This window comes from Zootoca vivipara, chromosome 8 (genome assembly GCF_963506605.1).
Source record: "Zootoca vivipara chromosome 8, rZooViv1.1, whole genome shotgun sequence".
Taxonomy (NCBI): Eukaryota; Metazoa; Chordata; class Lepidosauria; order Squamata; family Lacertidae; genus Zootoca; species Zootoca vivipara.
Genome location: NC_083283.1, coordinates 642,765 through 662,377, shown reverse-complemented (window position 1 = coordinate 662,377; position 19,613 = coordinate 642,765). Strand labels below are relative to the sequence as shown.

The 19,613-nt window shown below is 58.9% G+C and overlaps 1 protein-coding gene across 1 annotated transcript; it reads left to right on the top strand.

The window, feature by feature from the left end:
* The first annotated feature begins 323 nt into the window (after positions 1-323).
* OPLAH (5-oxoprolinase, ATP-hydrolysing) lies at positions 324-19,443 on the top strand. The gene is made up of 26 exons (XM_035124612.2): positions 324-743; positions 1,705-1,896; positions 3,135-3,243; positions 3,373-3,496; positions 4,793-4,988; positions 5,184-5,349; positions 5,582-5,720; positions 6,277-6,344; positions 6,444-6,697; positions 7,232-7,344; positions 7,466-7,636; positions 7,837-7,974; positions 8,102-8,240; positions 9,446-9,558; positions 9,688-9,839; positions 10,019-10,179; positions 11,374-11,475; positions 11,730-11,904; positions 12,023-12,207; positions 13,388-13,534; positions 14,252-14,386; positions 15,969-16,118; positions 16,990-17,147; positions 17,649-17,809; positions 18,060-18,157; positions 18,334-19,443. Exons 1-26 carry the CDS (start codon positions 570-572, stop codon positions 18,487-18,489), a joined length of 3,876 nt encoding a protein of 1,291 aa, XP_034980503.2. The 5' UTR covers positions 324-569; the 3' UTR covers positions 18,490-19,443.
* Positions 19,444-19,613: the final 170 nt, after the last annotated feature.

Below are 19,613 nucleotides of genomic sequence, written 5' to 3'. Positions count from 1 at the left end.
CCTGAAGTTTCTGCCGGGCGGGGGGCACGAACCGTCTTTCAGGGCATCGACTCTCTTAGCCCGTCGGAGGGGAGCATTGAAGGGGCGCCTGGAGCCTCCTGGTCGTGGTTTCGCAGGAGGGGACGGGGATGGGGGTCTCCAAGGCAGAGGAGGGGGCCGCGACTCCGATGAGCCCGCATCCCGGGACCGCAATCGCATGTTCGACGGGGCGGAAGGCGCCCCTTGCCTCGGCAGTCGGCAGCGCCCCCTTCCCTTCCCTGACCGAACCCGTCCAACAAGTCAGGCGGGGCGCCGAATCGGCCCCTCCCGCGGCAGGAGGAGCTTCCAGAGCGGAGGTCTCCGCGAGGGGCGCCCCGTCGAGCCAGTCTTCCCGCTCCGCTGCCGACCGAGTCTCCTCCTCCGTCTCTGGACTCTGCCGTGGACCCCGTGAGGCGCTAAAGCCGGGCTGCGGGGACACCGGGCTTTCTGCACCCCTCCCTTGGCCGTCGTTGAGCCCTTCGATCCCCGTCGGCGGCGCTCCCACCCGCACCTTCTCCCCGCTACCCGTCCGAGGGGCGTCCCGTCGGGCCATGGCTGCGCCCGGCGCCGGCAACTTCCAGTTCTCCATCGACCGCGGCGGCACCTTCACGGACGTCTTCGCCCGCTGCCCCGGAGGGAAGGCGCGCGTGCTGAAGCTGCTCTCGGAGGACCCGGCCAACTACCGCGACGCCCCCACCGAGGGCATCCGGCGCGTCCTGGAGGAGGTGAGGCCGCTGCGGCTGCGGGCTGCGCAGGGCGAAGGGCCGGGAAAGCCCTCGGGGCGCGGGGCAAAGAGCCGCCCTGGCGCCTGGCAAGGACGCGCCTCCGGGTTGCCTCGCTCTGCCAAGAAAGCGGCAGCAGGAGGGAAGGATTCTGGCCAGGAGAGGAAGCAGGAGCTCTTATTACAAGCAGCCACCAAAAGCCTTATGCAACGATAGATGGCCCTTGAGAGGCCGGCCCCCGCAGCTGAAAGCCCCCCAGCTCTACTGTGAGGCTAGTTGAAGCCCCACAGCCCCAGGTAAAGGGAGGGGCTTCACAGAGGGCAACAAGGACGCCCAGCAGTTCTTCCAGCAGTTGGGGTGCCATTCCAGAAAAGGCCCTGCTCACCTGAGGGCACCCGGAGGAAGCCCCTGAAGCCCATCTCAGCTGCTGGACGGGGGTCTTAAAGAGGGGCTTTAAAGGCAACACTTGGATGGAGCTGGAGAACGGGGCCACGTGCATGCCCCCTGTTCGGTCTCCGCTGGTGGGGCTGGGAGTGTCCCTTGCCAGGCACCCTGGAGAGCCACCTGCTGCCAGTCACTGTAAGGCATTGGTGTCCCAGCTGCGTGTTCCCTGTGTGGGGAGCCGGAGCCATGGGTCTGGACAGCAGCACCCTGGGGGCAGAGCTTTGTGGGCAGGTGGGTGTCCTCCCCTGGCTGCTATGGTCCTCCTGGGGGGCGGGGAGCAGGGGCCCTTGCCGCCCTGGGGCTGGAGGGGGCTGGTTCTTTGTTTTGGAGAGCAGGAGTGTCCCTTAGGAGCTTGGTCCAAAAGAAGACAGGAGCACCTTCCAATTCATTATGTGCAAGGGCTCTGCCCTCCGGGAAAGGCTGTGCAAGAGCTTTTCCTGTCCTCTTGTCCCGTGTGTGTGTGTGTGTATGTGTGTTCAGCCTGGCAAGCCATGACAGACGCTTTGCTTCCCCCCCCCAGGAATGTGGCATCCCCTTCCCCAAAGACCAGCCCCTGGACACCTCGCGCATCGAGTGGATCCGCATGGGCACCACAGTGGCCACCAACGCCCTCCTGGAGCGCAAGGGGGAGCGCCTGGCGCTGCTCATCACCAAGGGCTTCAGGGACCTGCTCCAGATCGGCAACCAGGCGCGGCCGCACATCTTTGACCTGGTCAGTGCCAGGACTCTCCCCCTCCCTCTCCTTCCTCTCTGCCCAACGGGAGGAGAGGTGGCCAGCCGGTGCCAGCCGGTGCCACCTTCCTGGGCAGCCTGGAGGGGTGGGTGGGTGCTGTGCTGCCCTCGGGATTGGCTGGCAGCACTGGCTGGGCATGGAGGGGGGATGTGGGAACAGCCCGGAGGTGCCTCTGCAGAGCCAGCTGGGCAGCCAGCCAACTGGGAACGGGGGGGGGGGGCTGGAGAAGGTGCTTTCCCCGGCAGGCTCGTGTGGGTGGGTGTGTGGAAGCAGCGGCAGCTGCCATGTGCTGGTGCCCCCCCCCCCCTGCGTGCCTTGAGCATCTCCCTCCCTCCCTCCCTGCCACCCCAATCACTGCCACTCCCTCTAGTCTGTGCCCCCCCTCCCCAGGCGGCAAGTTTACTTGCTTCTCGGTGGAGCAGCACATTTTTCACGGCTGGGCTTGCCCTCAAATGCCCTAAATTCTTCTTGTGTCAATGGGGGGGGGCAGGAAACAGGATAGAATCATAGAATTGGAAGGGACCCCCAAGGGTCATCTAGCCCAATTTGACGGACGGCCATAGCCATAGGGGAAGGGCCATAACTCAGGAGCAGATCCCTGGCATCTCCAGGTGGGGTTGGGAGAGACCTCTGGAGAGGGGCTGCCGGCCAGAGTAGGCAACACTCAACTAGATGGACCAACAGCCTGACACAGTTTCCTATGCTCTTAGCTTGGTTGCTGACCGGGGTGTGTGTGTGTGTGTGTGTGTGTGTGTGTGTGTGTGTGTTCCTGCCAGCGCATGAAAGCTCTGCTCTGGCTGCTGATTTGCTCCTGAGCCAAGTTCAAGTTTCGCTTTTCATTTACAAAGCCATTCTGCGCTTGGGGCCAGCCTGCTTGAGGGGCTGCCTTGCCCACCCGGCCTCCTGCAAGCACAACCCGATGTGGCTCCAGGAAGGAGGCTGACCTATGCTTGCCAGCAGGGAGCAGCGGCGTCCGTCTGTGGCACCAAACCAAACATGTTTATGACGGCAGAGTCCCGTCCCCCCACAGATGGAGGAGGAGCCAGTGGTTGTGATCCCAGGTTTGCGGGGGTTGGACTAGATGACCCATGGTGCCCCTTCTGAATCCTCATTTCTGTGGTTCTGTGAAAGGGCTGCAGATCCCTTTCCCTGCGATGTCCGTCTCCTGATCTGCCTGTGACCCCCCCCCTCCTCTGCCACCCCCTCCTTCTCTCCAGGCAGTCTCCATGCCAGATCTCCTGTACGAGGCTGTGCTGGAGGTGGACGAACGGCTGGTTCTCCATCGCGAGGGATGCCAGCTCTACGGCTCGGCCCCGAAAGTCACAGGTGGGAACCTTCATCTCACAGGTGGCTGCCTTCATCTGCCCCAGAGGGCTGGAAGCTCTGTGAGGAGGATGCAGGGAGGATCTCGCAGGCAGAGGTTCACCTGGCGGTTTTCTCCCCCCCCCCCCCCAGGTTTGACAGGGGAATCCCTTGTGGTGCACCGGCCTTTGGACCTGGACGCCCTGCGAGGGCAGCTGAACGGGCTGTTGGCCCAGGGCATCCGCAGCCTGGCAGTGGTCCTTCTGCACTCCTACATGTGAGTTCTGCTCATAGCTGCCAAGTATCCCGTATCCGCCGGGAAAACCCCTTTTTTCTCACCGTTTCCCGGCGGTCTCCCGTTTGGCAGAGAATCCCGGCATTGTCCCTTAAATTCAATTCTTCCTGGCGGCCATTTTTTTGGTGCCACTTTGCCCTTCTATGGGCACCAGAAAATGGCGGCGCCGGAAGTCGCTTCCGCGCATGACCGGAAGTTGCGTGACGTGACTTCCGGTGGCGCTTCGCCCTTCTATGGGCATCAGAAAATGGCGGCGCCGGCGCTGGAAGTCGCTTTTACGTGTTTCCGGTCATGCGCGGAAGCGACTTCCGGCGCTGGCGCCGCCATTTTCTGGTGCCCATAGAAGGGCGAAGCGCCACCGGAAGTTGCGTCACGCAACTTCCGGTCGTGCGCGCGCTGCCGATCCCGGATCTTTACGATCCGGACTTGGCAGCTATGGTTCTGCTCCTGAGGTGGGAGGAAGTCTTGAGCTGTGGCTTGAGGCTGTGGGGCTGAGCCTAGGGGCAACCTATAAGAATATGGTAAAGGTAAAGGGACCCCTGACCATTAGGTCCAGTCGTGACGGACTCTGGGGTTGCGCGCTCATCTCGCATTATTGGCCGAGGGAGCCAGCGTATAGCTTCCAGGTCATGTGGCCAGCATGACAAAGCCGCTTCTGGCAAACCAGAGCAGCACATGGAAACGCCGTTTACCTTCCCGCTGTAGCGGTTCTTATTTATCTACTTGCATTTTGACGTGCTTTCGAACTGCTAGGTTGGCAGGAGCTGGGACTGAGCAACGGGAGCTCACCCCATCACAGGGATTCGACCCGCCGACCTTCTGATCAGCAAGCCCTAGGCTCAGTGGTTTAACCACAGCGCCACCTGGGTCCCTATCATAAGAATATGATAATAATTCATTATATACCAGAAGGAGCGTCTCCACCCCCATCGTTCTGCCTGGACACTGCCAGTTCCCTCACTGGGAGAAGCAAAGTTACAGGGAAATAGGCAGAGGGCCTTCTCGGTGGTGGCACCCACCCTGTTGGGAGCCGCCAGATGGAAACCTGTTGGGAGCCTTGCTGGAAACCAAGGAGCAGAGAGTTGCTCTTGGTTTCCCTGTGGTTGGCCACTGGGAAAGGAGGAGGCTGGCCTGGATGGGCCCCCTTTGGCCTGATCCAGACCAGAGCCCCCGAGGAAGCGACGGCCAAGACAGTTAGGCAGCTTCAGAAGAAAAGTGTTAGCGCCCTGCGGGGACAGAGGGTGAGCCGCGCTGAGCAGATATCTCTGCCTCCCGCAGGTGGCCAGAGCACGAGCAGCAAGTGGGGCAGCTGGCGAAGGAGCTGGGCTTCCAGCAGGTCTCCCTCTCCTCCCAGGTGATGCCCATGGTGCGGGCAGTGCCCCGGGGCTACACGGCCTGCGCAGACGCCTACCTCACGCCCTGCATCCACCACTACCTGAGCAGCTTCCGGGACGGCTTCGCTCAGCAGCTCCAGGTGGGAAGTGGGGAAGGACTTGTCCGGGGAGAGCTGGGTTCCAGTCCCGCCTCTGGAAAACGGAGAGGGGGGTCTGCTTTGCACCCGGTCTCCTTGGGGGAATCGCAGCAGAGGGGGTGAGGGGGCGCCCTGCAAGGGCACCCCCAGATGGGAGCTTGAGCCCAGACCCCCCTGCCCCCTGGCCTCTCTCCGCAGGGCGTGCCGGTCTTGTTCATGCGCTCCGACGGGGGTCTGACCCCCATGGAGGCCTTCAGCGGCTCCCGCGCCATCCTCTCCGGCCCAGCAGGGGGCGTCGTTGGCTACGCTGTCACCACCTACCGCCGGGCCGACAGACAGCCTGTCATTGGCTTTGACATGGGAGGTAAGGGGAACCGTGGGGCGTGGGGAGGACACCCGACCTAGACCCTTTTAAAATGCGGCTCTTTGGGGGTGGGGGCTATTGTTGGGTTATTGTTTTCATTTTGACTTTATATATCGTGATTTTTTCAGTGAGACCTGAGACCTCCGGGTATAGGGTGGTATATAAATTCAATCAATAAGAAAATAGCGAGGGGCTGTTCTGGCGGGTGCCTCACCTGGGGTCTCTCGCCTAGGCACCTCCACCGACGTGAGCCGCTACGCCGGGGAGTACGAGCACGTCTTTGAGGCCACAACTGCCGGGGTCAGCATCCAGGCCCCGCAGCTGGACATCAACACCGTGGCGGCCGGAGGGGGCTCACGGCTCTTCTTCAGGTCGGGCTCACAGCCCCCCACCCCGGGATCTGTGGGGTGCTGGTCCCTCTTCTGGCTGCTCGGAGGGCTTCCTGGCACTCTGTCTATCCAGTTGTCTCCGTCCCGTCGATGGGGTGGGCGTCCTTGTGACCCCGCAGCCCCTGCCTCCTTGGGGCCCACGCCCTGCCTCACTTGTTCCTGTCTCTCCCGCTCCCCCTGCCTTGAGTTCAGGGCCCCGAGTTAAACTGTGGAACTCCCAGCCACAGGAGGCCAGGAGGGCCACCAACCAGGATGAAAGAGGATTGGACAATTTCATGGAAGAGGAGGAGGGGCAAGTCACAGATAGCTCCTAGCCAGGAGGGCTCTTGGCTCCAATCCTGCTTGCCCCCTTGGGGCGACCGTGAGAGCAGGTTGCTGGACTGGATCGACCCCTTTGGCCTGATCCAGCAGGCTCTTCTCCTCTTCAGGCCTGGGCTGCTTCTCTCTTGCCAGCAGCTCCTTGCGCCCCCAACCCCCCTATTTGCCACAGGGGTCAATTAATCTCCTCCTCTCTCTTTTTCTTCTTCCTCCCCTCCAGGTCCGGGCTCTTTGTCGTTGGCCCGGAGTCTGCCGGGGCGCATCCTGGCCCCGCTTGCTACCGGAAGGGTGAGGTGGCCGTGTGGGGCAAGGGGGGGCGGTGGGTGGGTGGGGAATGGGGTGCTGGCAGTGGGGGCCTGACTGCGCCTCTCCTTCTGTGCCCCCCAGGGGGTCCCCTGACGGTGACGGACGCCAACCTGTGCCTGGGCCGCCTCCTGCCCAGCTACTTCCCCCACATCTTTGGACCCACAGAGAACCTTCCCCTCTCGCCAGAGGCCACCCTGAAGGCCTTTGAGGAGCTGGCCGCCAGAGTCAACGCCTTCCGGGGGGCCAGCCCCTCACTCAGCGTCGAAGAGGTGGCCATGGGCTTCATCCGTGTGGCCAACGAGGCCATGTGCAGACCCATCCGCGCCCTGACGCAGGTAGGGGCAGGAAGGGGCTCGTGCCAAGGCTCCTGCCTCCTGCTCTTGCCCAGGGGTAAAGAGGGGCTTTCTCCTGACCTGCTCAGGGAGCCCCTGAAGGGGCCACAGAGGCCGGGGGCAGCTGCCAGTTGGGAAGGCGGGAGAGCAGGCCGCTTGCGGATCGGGGCAGCAGCCTCGGCCTGCTTCCAGGGAAGGAAGGTTCAGTGGTTTCAGACGCAGCTCCTTAAGGATGGCTGATATCCCCTGATAATCTTTCCTTGTCACTTGAAGGCATGGGTTCGAGTCCTACCCTCCAGTAGATAAGGGGCTTGCTGCACCTTCCATGGGACGGCCCTTGAGATATGTGAAGAAGGGGGTCAGAGCTTCCCTTTCCCAAATCCTGCTGCATGGGGACCCTTTCCCTGGGCCCCCTGTGGGAGGTGGGGTGGGGGTGGGAGGAGAGTGCCAGCTCTCTCTCTCTCTCTCTCTCTCTCTCTCTCTCTCTCTCTCTCTCTGGGCTCCAACTGCCGCTCTGTCCTTCCTCTGTCCTGCCAGGCTCGAGGCCACGACACGTCCCGCCACATCCTGGCCTGCTTTGGCGGAGCTGGGGGGCAGCATGCCTGTGCCATCGCCCGGGCCTTGGGCATGAGCAAGGTCTTCATCCACAAGTAGGTGCCGAGGGGAGGGGGGGTCTCCAGCCCCAGGACCCCTCGCTTGACCTGGCAGAGGAAGACCGACCCTCCGCTCACTCACTCGCTCGGTCCCTCCCTTCCTTCCTCCTCCCGGCAGGCACAGCGGGATCCTGTCCGCCTTTGGCCTGGCCCTGGCGGACGTGGTCCACGAGACGCAGCAGCCGTGCTCCCTGGCCTACGGCCCCGAGGCTTTTGCCCAGCTGGACGAGAGAGTCGCCGCCCTGGAGGCCAAGTGCGTGCAGGCTCTGGAGGCCCAGGGCTTTGCCAGGTGAGCGCTGCCCCTGCAGGGCGGGACAGGTGGCTGGGGGGGGGAGAAGGCCGGGAAAGGCCCTGTGGGCCGCTGTGGGTAACCCGGCCCTCTGGGGAAGGCAGAGTCTTGGGCACTGCATGTGAGAGTGGGGGGGAGCTGGCCTTACATTTGGGGGGCCCCCAGCCGCTTGCTGACTGCCCTCCCCTTGGCCTCCCCAGATCCCAGATCAGCACAGAGCCCTTCCTGCACCTTCGCTACGAGCGGACGGACTGCGCCCTCATGTGCTCTGCCAAGGGCTACCCGGCCACCGCCCAGTCCTGCCGCAGCGGGGACTTTGGCGCCGCCTTTGCCACCAGGTCAGTGGGCTCCCCCTTCCGCCTGGCAGCGCAGCTCGGAAGCGGCCGGCTGGCCCTTTTCTGCAGGGGGGCGGGCGGGGAGGAGATGCAGGCGTTCAAACGCTGAGCCTGCGCTTTGCCCCCTCAGGTACCAGCAGGAGTTTGGCTTCACCATCCCCGGCCGAGCCATCCTGGTGGACGACGTGCGGGTGAGGGGCACGGCCAGCTCTGGGCTGGGCCAGGAAGAGCCGGTGCCGGCCAGTGAGCAGCCCCCCCGCCGGGAAAGGGTGAGGACCCCCCCTGCACCTCTTCCCCAGCCCCTGCCCCAGCCTGGCTGCTTGCCCTCGAGAGCCCCCTTCTGCTCCATGCATTTGTGCAATCCTCTTTGAAAGCCATCCCTTCCTCCTGTGGGAGGGAGTTCCGCAGTTTAACTCTGCGCTATGGCTCCTTCCCTCCCTGCTGGCCCAGGGGCTGATGGGAGCTGGAATCCAAAGCATCCGGGGGTTAGGGGATTTGAGGGAGGGAGCTGGACTCCCCCGACTGCTGGGTGCTCAGGTGCTTTTCGAACCTGCAATCTGATGAGAGTCCCATCCTGATTTCAAATGCCCTCTTTTGTCAGAAGGGGACACTTTTCTTTTAAGGTCACACCTTTCCTAATACAATATATAGCCTCAGCGGACCATTGCGGAGCTGTGGGGCAGGAAGAGGGGGAGCGCAAGGCCCCGTTTCTCTGGCAGGAGGAGGTCCTGGAGACATGGGTGACCTTTTTGCAATACAGACGTACCTCAGAAGTTGAACAGAATCCGTTCTGGAACTCTGTTTGACTTTCGAAAAGTTAGGAAACGAAGGCACGGCTTCCAATTGGTTCCTGGTTGCACAGATGTGCCGGAAACAATAGCGGTGTCCACAGCGGATGTTCGGCTTCCCAAAAAACATTTGGAAGCTGGAACACTCACTTCGGGAGCTGGAACATTCGACTCCCAAGGCATTCGGGAGCCGAGGTACGACTGTATCCAAATACAAAAGGCCAGCCTGGGGGAACAGGCAGGGACCCCCAGAGCCTGTGCTGGGGCTTTTGGAGAGGGGCCTGGTCCCCCCAGAAAGGCTGCCTGTGTTGGGACCCAGCTGCCAAAAGCTCGGGACTCTTGCGTTGGACTCTGCTAGTTCTGTCCTTCTTCCAATTCTGCCCTTTCCCTCCTGTCTCTCTCTGGGTGGGTCAGAAATAGAAAAGGAATATTTTTTGCCGCACCGCTCTTTGCTTCGGGGAAGCAGCTTAAATTCCTAGGCTTCCTTACTCCTCCTTTCCAAGGCTGAAAGTTGCTTTTCGCAGTGCAGCTCACCCTGGGACCCGGGGTGGAGGGCGGGCAATAAATTAGAATAATAGAATGACAGAGTTGGGACGGACCCTGAGGGGTCCTCTGGTCCAACCCCCTGCAATGCAGGAAGCTCAACCACAACAATTCAACCGACAGCCCCACTGTCTGCCCCCCAGGTGTCCCGCTGCTATTTTGAGGGTGGCTACCTGGACACCAGCGTCTACCTGCTGGAGGAGCTCACCTGGGGCCACTCCATCCCTGGTCCCAGCATCATTATTGACAAGAACAGGTGAGGGGGGGGGCTTCACCCCTGCCTTTGGCCCTGGCTGGCTGTGGGGCACCCAAGGTGTGGGCCGTTTCCAAAGAGGGGGGTTTGGGAAGAAGGAGCCAAGCTGCAACTTCTGTGCCCCCCCCCCAGCACCATCCTTGTGGAGCCCTCCTGCACCGCCTCCATTACCCGACTCGGAGACATCTGCATCGCTGTGGGGTCCGGGGCGGAGTGCCCCGTCGGCCCCCAGATCGACCCCATCCAGCTCTCCATCTTCTCCCATCGCTTCATGAGCATCGCAGGTGAGTGAGGGGCGTGCTCTGCCTGGGGGGGGGGCTAGGGAAGAGGTGGAGAGCGGATGATAATGGTAATAATTTTATTATTTATCCCCCGCCCATCTGGCTGGGTTTCCCCAGCCACTCTTTGTGGCTCCCAAGAGAATATTAAAAACCCTGACCCTCTCCCCCTCCCCCCCCAACAGAGCAGATGGGGCGCATCCTGCAGCGCACGGCCATCTCCACCAACATCAAGGAGAGGCTGGATTTCTCTTGTGCCCTCTTTGGCCCCGATGGGGGGCTGGTCTCCAATGCGCCCCACATCCCTGTCCACCTGGGCGCCATGCAGGAGACGGTGCAGTTTCAGGTAAGCCTCGCCCCCCCCGCCCCCCTAAACTTCTACAACGTGACTCTACGAAGCTGCATCCAAGCCAGGGAGGGAGCCAAGGCCCCCGGCTCCCCCCTTCCTACCCCTACCCCTAGACATATTTTCATATACAGTGGAACCTCGAGTTGCGGACGTAATCCACCCCAGAGGCACGTCCGCAACTCGGAAGTGTTCGCATCCAGAAGTGCTGCGTCTGCACATGCGCGGGGCGTGATTTAGCACTTCTGCGCATGCACAAGCAGCGAAACCGAAAGTAACCATTCCGGTACTTCCGGGTTGCCGTGGGACGCAACTTGAAAAGACGTAACCTGAAGCGGACGCAACATGAGGCATGGCTGTATAGTCTTGAGTTGCCATGGCCTTCGGGCCCCAGTGCATCTCTCTGATTCATTTTTTTTTAATTTTATTAATATTTTTCAGATATATACATTTTACTTATTTTTCATTCATTTTGACATTTTAAAACTTGACTTTCTTCCCCCTCTTTCTGTGGTTCCTTAAATTTATTTTTAATATCTTCTGCATATCCAAATAAACTTGCTCATTTATTAAACCTCTCTCTCTCTCTCTCTCTCTCTCTCTCTATATATATATATATACATATACACACACACACACTTTTTTGTTTCAGGTTTTTACAATAATCCTGCCAGTGTTTTTTCTGTTCACAATTTATCTGTAAATATTCAATAAACCATTTCCATTCTTTTATAAAATGATTTCTTATTCTTCCGGTCAGTTTTGTCTTTCTGCATATTCCATTCTTCCTTTGCTGGGACTCCTTCTTCTTTCCATTTTTACCAAAAAATGGAAAAATGGAAAATGGCATTCTCTCTCTTATTCTTTATCCCCTTTGAATCCCACCATTCCTCCAAGGAGCTCAGTGTAGAGCAGCTGGTTCCCCAATGACGGCTGGGTGGGGATTTGAACCCAGTCCCTAGCCCAGCACCCTGACCACTAGGCCATACTGCCTGGATGGAGTGGGTGGGCTCTGCTGGTGGCCAGGCTTTGTCCAGAGTGCCAGAGCTCCGTCCTGCAGGCCAGGACTTGGGGGCCAGAGGAACTTTCCTTTTGGACCTGGGGAGCCCCTGGGAGCCCTCTTGACTCCGGGGATCAGCTGCCAATGAGGGGCTTCCCTCCCCCTGCCCTTTCTCTTTCCTGCTGCCCTTCCAGATCCGGAACCTGGGCTCCGACCTCCACGAGGGGGACGTTCTCCTGAGCAACCACCCGTGCGCGGGGGGCAGCCACCTGCCGGACCTGACCGTCATCACCCCTGTGAGTTGGGGGTCTCCCGGCAGGGGTGCAGCCTGGGCGGGCATCTCTGCCCTGGGAGACTGGGTGTGTGGCTTGGGCCCCTTCAGGACTGGGGAGGGTTGGGGTGCCCAGTGCCCTAGGAGCTGGGGGGTGGCGGTCCCAGGAGCTCCTCCCATTGCCCTGTGGAGCTGGCTCCTGCCCCCCCCTGCCCCCCGGCCCTGGCATATGCCCGCTCTCTGAGGGCCAAGCTTGTTCCATTCTTCTGTCCTTTGTAGGTCTTCTGGCCAGGAGAGGCCAGGCCGGTGTTCTTTGTGGCCAGCCGGGGCCACCATGCGGACATTGGGGGGATCACGCCGGGCTCCATGCCCCCCCACTCTCGCTGCCTCCAGGAGGAGGGGGCCGTCTTCATTTCCTTCAAGCTGGTCAAGGACGGCGTCTTCCAGGAGGAGGGTATGTGGGGGCCGCTGGATGAACCAAGGCAGGAGAGAATTAAGGGGGGGCCTTTGACCTTCCCTGCCCTGCCAGCTGTGCTGGGGGGCTCACCTGCCTCCCCCTGCTCCCCCCGCAGCCCTCACGGAGGCCCTGATGGCTCCCGCCCGCTTCCCCGGCAGCAGCGGGACACGCAACCTGCAGGACAACCTCTCTGACCTCCGCGCTCAGGTGGCAGCCAATCAGAAGGGGATCCAGCTGGTGAACGAGCTGATTGGTCAGTACGGCTTAGAAGTGGTGCAGGCCTACATGGCCCACATCCAGGTGAGCAGGAAGACTGCGTGGGGCCGGGTGGAGCGACTTTAAATCAGCCCTTGGAAATGAGGGAGATTTTTAGGAGTTGATAGCCTCTGGTTGTTGTTGGAAGGGACCCTGAAGGTCATCCAGCCCAACCCACTGCTGAACAACCTCCTTCCGAGATTCTGCAGTGTGTTTTCGTATGTGGATATTATTGTAAACTGGAGCCATCCTTTTCCTTTCTTTTCCTTTGCTGCCACCCTGGGCCAGCCAGGGTCTCTCCCCCCACCCCAAAAACCCAACAACCATGGTCCTCCTCTATAGATGTATATTGGTCTGCACCCCAAACCTCCACCTTAGAATCCTATTTTGTTGTTGTTTAGTTGTTTAGTCGTGTCCGACTCTTCGTGACCCCATGGACCATAGCACGCCAGGCACTCCTGTCTTCCACTGCCTCTCGCAGTTTGGTCAAACTCATGTTCGTAGCTTCGAGAACACTATCCAACCATCTCGCCCTCTGTCGTCCCCTTCTCCTAGTGCCCTCAATCTTTCACATCAGGGTCTTTTCCAGGGAGTCTTCTCTTCTCATGAGGTGGCCAAAGTATTGGAGCCTCAGCTTCAGGATCTGTCCTTCCAGGGAGCACACAGGGCTGATTTCCTTCAGAATGGATAGGTTTGATCTTCTTGCAGTCCATGGGACTCTCAAGAGTCTCCTCCAGCACCAGAATTCAAAAGCATCAATTCTTCGACGATCAGCCTTCTTTATGGTCCAGCTCTCACTTCCATACATCACTACTGGGAAAACCATAGCTTTAACTATACGGACCTCCTATTAGAATCCTATTAGAAGTGTGGAATAACCCCCTCAAGGTCTTCCTTAATCCACGGGGTTATAGGTGTATATAATTTCACGTATTTCAATCCAAAACTTTCCAGAGCAGCCCTCAGTGTAAAATGAAAAGCAAGAGCAATGTTACAGGTGCCAATAGACGGATGTCATAAAACACCCAAACGCCTCCCCAGTTCCTACGTGGGCGCAGGTTGGAGAGCGTGGTGGGCGGAGGAACCTTGGGTGGGCAGGTAGGCAGGCAGGGGGAGAGAGACCCACAGCGGAGGATGCCTTGGGAGAAGGAGAGCAAATGCCTGGATCTCCAGTTCCCAGCTCCCCCCCCCAAGTCTCTGCTGTCCTTTGTGCCTCCCCCTCCAGGCCAACGCAGAAGTGGCCGTGCAAGACATGCTGAAGGACTTTGCCGCCCGCCAGGGGGAGCCGGGACGCCCCTTGCAGGTGGAGGCCGAGGACTTCATGGACGATGGCTCCCCCATTCACCTGAAGGTGACGGTGGATCCCCAGCAGGTGAGCGCAGGTGGCTGGGGGGGGGGGGCTGAAAGGACGTCACCGTTGGAATCTTGTATCTCCTCCCCTCCAGAAGGAGATGGCTGAGTTGGAAAAGGTTCAGGAAAGGGCAGCCAAAAAGATCAAGGAGGGGATGGATGGAAGAAAGAAAGAAAGAAAGAAAGAAAGAAAGAAAGAAAGAAAGAAAGAAAGAAAGAAAGAAAGAAAGGGGGCAGCCTTTGGGATCTTGTAGTTTAGAGAGAAGGGGAGCAATAGGAGTTTGTGAAATGATGAAGAGAGGAAAGCTTTTCTCTCCCGTAACGCTCAAACTTGTGGACATCCAGGGGAGACGAATGTTGGGACAGAGAAGAGAAAGTCCTTCGTGTAGCACAGAGTTAAGCGGAGGCAGTGGGACGGGTGGCCGGGACCCCTGTCTCTCCCCCTTTCTTTCTTTCTTTCTTTCTTTCTTTCTTTCTTTCTTTCTTTCTTTCTTTCTTTCTTTCTTTCTTTCTTTCCCCATCCACCTCTTTTAGGAAGAACTTCCTGACAGTAAGAGCTATTCGGCAGTGGAATTTGCTACCAAGGAGTGTGGTGGAGTCTCCTTCCTTGGAGGTCTTTAAGCAGAGGCTTGACAGGCATATGTCAGGAATGCTTTGATGGTGTTTCCTGCTCGGCAGGGGGCTGGACTGGATGGCCCTTGGGGTCTCTTCCAACTCTATGATTCTTCTCCCCCCGCAGGGCACAGCTGTCTTCGACTTCCAGGGCTCCGGCCACGAGGTCTACGGCAACTGCAATGCCCCTCGAGCCATCACCCTCTCGGCCCTCATCTACTGCCTGCGCTGCATGGTGGGCCAGGAGATCCCCCTCAACCAGGTAGGGCAGCAGGAGGAGGAGAGCGGCCCCTAGGGGAGCCAGGCAGGGGCCGGGGGATCCTGCCTCCCCCCAGCGGAAAGGAGTGGGGAGGACCCCTGCCCTCAGAGGAGCCTTCCGGCCCCAGGGGAGGGATGGCCCCTCTCAAAAGGCGGGGATCCTGAGCCCCTGGGGGGGAGGCAGTGTGGCCTAGTGTAAGAAACAAAACAAACCCCTAAAGTGAAACCAAAAACGGCAACACGTGACCAAATTCAAACGAACAGAATGTATTTAGAATGTACAGTAGTTTATTTGATGCACTGCCCTTGTCATTTATTGTACATTGGTTCGACCACCCGGGTGGTTGGAATCCGCATTGGTGAACACCCTTCCAGGATTCGAAGTGCCAACAGGGAGGCGCCCCTTGTGGAACATTGTGTATCGCACAACCACTCCGATACAGACTTATTGTTCGCAGTCCTGTGGATTAATCGTAAGACTACTTACTGGAGTAAGGAAGGATTATGAAAAATATTGACGTCAGCAAGAGTCCCAATTTATTTTCATGTTCAAAACTATGCACCCAGGGGGACTCAACTCAACTCAGATTTTGATTTGAATTGTTTCATCTAACGCCTTCGCTTGAGGCAGTTTGCAGTTCTGTACCTTTAAACATAATTCCTTTGTAATCGGCGGCACCACCTGGAGCTAGCTGTTTCTGCGCTGAAGAAGTTCTCACGAAACAGGGCAACATTCCGGACGCACTGTCCGACTAGTTCATCGAATACTTCCATTACTTTGGAACTTAGGAATACGACAAATTCTCTGGCTACTTTAACTACTTTGGAACTTTGCAATACAAAGCTTTTCTTTCTTTTTTTATAATATATTTATTAAGGTTTTTTCAAACAAATAAAAAACATTTAAAAAATACAAAGCAAAAAAGAACATACAAAACACAAAAAGTACAACAATACAAAAAATACAAAAAATATAAAAACAAAAATTCAAACTTATAACCCTAGTTGCTAATCTATTGACTTCCTCAATCCTCCTCCTTCTGCGATTCTTCACATATCTTCAATAGTAAAGTCTAAATCTTATATACTTTCTAGTTATTACTTTAATGTTACCTTGTTTCTATATCTTTTACATCTTAACCTTTTACTTTCTAACCAAATCTTTTTCTTAATTAATTGATCATCAATTTTCAGCTTGTATCTTATTGAATGACTTTCTGCCCTTTGGTTCCATTCATATCCGCAGGGATTCTCAAGAGACCTATGGGTATTGTTTTCATGTGAATTATATGATGTATATTTGACATTACGTATGTTGTAAATAGATTCTGTTCATTTGAATTTGGTCCTGTGTTGCCCTGTTTTTGGTTTCACTTTAGTGCGGCCTAGTGGTCAGAGGGCTGGACTAGGGCGAAAGGGCAGGGGGCGAGGAGCTTCCCCTCCCTGCCCACTGGCCCTGGTGGCCGCTGGGAGTTGGAGTCCATCCCTGCCTGGGGCCCCCATAGTCCCCCCCCCCCCGTCTCCTTGGGGTTTGCCCTCTCAGGCAGGCTGGTCCTTGCCCTCCCTCCCTCCCTCCCTCCCTGCAGGGTTGCCTGGCGCCTGTGCAGATCCTCATCCCCAAAGGCTCCCTCCTGGACCCCTCCCCAGACGCAGCCGTGGTGGGGGGCAACGTGCTGACCTCGCAGAGGGTGGTCGATGTCATCTTCCGGGCATTTGAGGCCTGTGCAGCTTCTCAGGTGAGTGGGGGGGGGACAGGTGAGGGTGGGTCGAGCTGGGCTGGGCAAGGTGGGGGCTCTCCAGCCGAAAGGGGGGGAAGGGGCCCAGCCTTCAGCCGGCAGCAGGGAACCTGTGGCCTCTATTCCAGTGGAGCCAGACTCTGCTCAGGGAGGTAGGGGTGGGTGGGATCGTAGAATCGTAGGCTTGTAGAGTTGGAACGGATCCCAGGGGTCATCCAGTCCCACCCCCTGTAATGCAGGATCCACCAGTGTGAAGGGGGGGCTCTTCAGATGCAGCAACGATGAGCTTCTCTCCTTCTCTCTCCAGCTGGGCTGGGTGCCTTGAGACTTCTGGGGCCCTTCACGCTGCAGGGCTCTGCCTGTTGTGGCAGAGGGAGGTTGGGGGGGGGGTGTTTCCTCACCCCAACATGGCTGTGGGTGCAGGAATGGGTTGAGGGCCCCCACCCCCACGGCAGCGTCCCCAAGCGGCTCTCTTGGTTTTCGTTTGCTTGGTGGATTATATCTCCCGGACGCTTCCCGTTGAAATGAACACCACGGCGGCTTGCAAGTACCGTAATAAATAAAATTATAGAACGTAATAGAACACCAAAAATATAATATAGAATCATCAGTGGAACAATTGTTAAGAAAGCAACAACTGAAAAATAAGCTAAACATCACGGTTAAAGGAAAAGCTGTACTTTCTTCACCCAGCAACCTTCCCTGCCCCCCCTCCGGCTGATGTGGGTGGGGAAGGGGAGGCCGAGCATGGCTCCCGTTTCCCATCATCCCCTGGGAAGAGTCTAGATGGGGAGAGAGGCGGTGGGGGGGGGCTTGGCCCCTCAGAGGCTGGGGGGCAGTTTCCTGACGGCCCCGCCCTCCCCCCCCACAGGGCTGCATGAACAACGTCACCTTTGGCAACGAGAGCATCGGCTACTACGAGACGGTGGCTGGCGGGTGTGGGGCAGGGCCCCACTGGCACGGCCGCAGTGGAGTGCACAGCCACATGACCAACACCCGCATCACGGACCCCGAGATCTTGGAGAAACGGTGGGTGCTTTCTGGGAGGCTGGGGGGAGGGGGGACCAGGGTGGGCTCCGTCTCCTTTTCCGGGCATCTAGCTGAGCCCCTGGGAGGAGACGGGGCTGGGCCTTGTGCGGCTCACTCTGGGATTACCTGCAGTGCGGAATCAGAGAACTGCAGAGTTAGAAGGGACCCCCAAAGGTCCTCTAGTCTGACCCCCGCAAGGCAGGAGCCACAGCAAAGACCTGGGCTGTTGCTGTGCCCCTTTGGGGGGGGGTCCCGTTAGACAACCCCAATCCGACAGGTTGAGTCTGTGTGGCTCTGCAGCCACTTTTCACCAACCAGGCTCCCTCCGTACGTTTTTTGGCTTCAATTCCTGTGAGCTGTGGGAATTAGGGTTTGAAACCTTTGCAGGGTGGAGTGTGTGTCCCTCTGCAGCCCCTCACCTGTTTTTAGGGGGGCAGATTTTGTGGCATTTCCTGAATGACCCCCACCTCCCCACCACTTTCCCTCCCTCCCTCCCTCCAGGTATCCGGTGGTCCTGCGGTGTTTTGAACTGGCCCCAGGCACTGGGGGCACCGGGCGCTTCCAAGGGGGGGACGGTGTGCGCCGGGAACTGCAGTTCCGGGAGGAGATGGTGCTGTCGGTGCTGAGCGAGAGGCGGGCCTTCCGCCCCTACGGCCTGCAAGGTGAGGGGGCTCCCGGCTCCCCCTTCCCAATAGGCTGGCTTTGTGGGTGGGGGGGCAGAGAGGGGTACATTGTGGGTACGGGGAGCCTTGGAGGTGGGGAGGGGGAGTCTTGGCTGAATCTGGGGGGAGGGTTGTGTCGTGGGCAGAGAACAGAGGCACCATTCCCCCCCAAAAAAACCTCTCCCTGCCCTCTCAGTTTGGAGTCCCCCCCCACTGTAATGACTTTATTCCCCCACTCCATGGATTCCAGGGGGTGAGTCTGGCTCCCCAGGCCTCAACCTGCTGATTCGACAGGACGGCCACACCATCAACCTGGGCGGCAAGACGTCTGTGAAAGTGGGGCCTGGGGTAAGGATTTGGTCCGTGCATGTGCACACCCCTCCCTCTGCTCCTGGCTCTAGACCCCCAGACCCATCTCTTTTCCCCTGCTTCTCCGCCAGTGCCCCCCAAGGGGACCTTGACCCTAGCATGGAGGGCCTCCTCTGCCCCCCCACCCCAAACGTCTCCCTTCTCCTTCCCTTCAGGACGTCTTCCGCCTGCAGACCCCGGGTGGAGGGGGCTTCGGACCACCTGCCGCGCCCATGGGACCCCCCAAAGGGCAGGGAGCACCCCCCAGAGGCTGGCCCTTCCTGGAGCGAGGGAGCCTCTATGACTACCGCCTGGCCCAGGAGAGAGCGTGACGGGCCCCCCTCCTCCTCCTCCCACCGCCACCAGCACCCCCGCCTCACCTGTGGGTCTGCAGGGGGCATTCTCTGTCAGCCGTGGGGCAAAAGTGGGAGTTGAAAGGGTCCCTCCGTGGGGAGCAGGGGTTGCATGCAAAGGGCATTCGGCACTCGTTCTGCTCAGGGTAGACCCAATGAACTGAATGAGCCTAGGTTAGCCATGCCATGCACTTCAGAGGGGCTACTTCGAGTGTTGGAAGCCCCCCACTCCCCAGGTGAGGGGAGAATAGCTGCACCTGCCTCTCCCCTTCTTCCCACCAGGGGGCAGCAGGGCCTGAGGTTTGCTGCTGGGATGAAGGGGGGAAGAACGCTGCAGTTGCCCCCCACAAATGCCTCTCTTCCGTCTTTGGAAAGAGGTGGTGGTGGGGTTCTGGCTTGGCTGGGCTGGGCTTGCTCACTGCCCAGCCTTTCCTCCTCCAGCCTCACTGGCTGCCCCCCCCCCGCACCAGGAGGGCCAGCCCCACTTTGTCTGGGGGTCCTTCCCTGGCCAAGGCCTTTATATGCCCCTTCACTCTCTACCTGGTCCCAAGACGGGCTCCTCTCTCAAACTCCCCCACCACCACCGAAACCACTCCAGTGGCCAACTGTGGGGCCTTGTGGCCCCCCCCAATGCCTTGGGGCAGAGTGGGCAAATGGCCTCGGACCTCCCATGGGACGCCTTCTCCTCTCCTCTCCCGGGGAAGGGTTTTTTTTGGCTGGGATGATTCCGAGCTTCACTTCCAAGCTTGTGGGCTGAATAAAGCTGCAGCCAGCAAGTTCCCCCGTGTGTGTGTGTCGTTTTTTCAGCTGGGCCAGACCAGTTGTTGGGTTGGGGAGGGGGTGCTGCAGAAGGATCCTCGGCCCCTTCCCCCATGTTGTGCTGGGAGGGTCTTTCGTTCCTGCTCTTGACACCCCCAGATGGGGGCCAGGTTCTCCCAGGGGCTTCACCCTTGGAAGGAGGGGAGAAGAAGGTCAAGGCTAGCATTGCTCTCCCTGAAAAAAAGGGACCACAACACACTCAAATGGCCTGGAGCTGCTCAGGCCCAGCGTGGAAGCAGCACCAGAGGAGGGTCTTGGCCCCTTCTGCCCCAAGCAGCTCTCTC

Excerpts from the sequence above, each read along its gene's own strand:
- OPLAH (XM_035124612.2), top strand. The coding sequence starts at position 570 with ATGGCTGCGCCCGGCGCCGGCAACTTCCAGTTCTCCATCGACCGCGGC. Across the intron at positions 7,637-7,836 it reads GAGGCCCAGGGCTTTGCCAG|ATCCCAGATCAGCACAGAGC; the intron begins GTGAGCGCTGCC and ends TGGCCTCCCCAG. Across the intron at positions 18,158-18,333 it reads CTGTGAAAGTGGGGCCTGGG|GACGTCTTCCGCCTGCAGAC; the intron begins GTAAGGATTTGG and ends CCTTCCCTTCAG.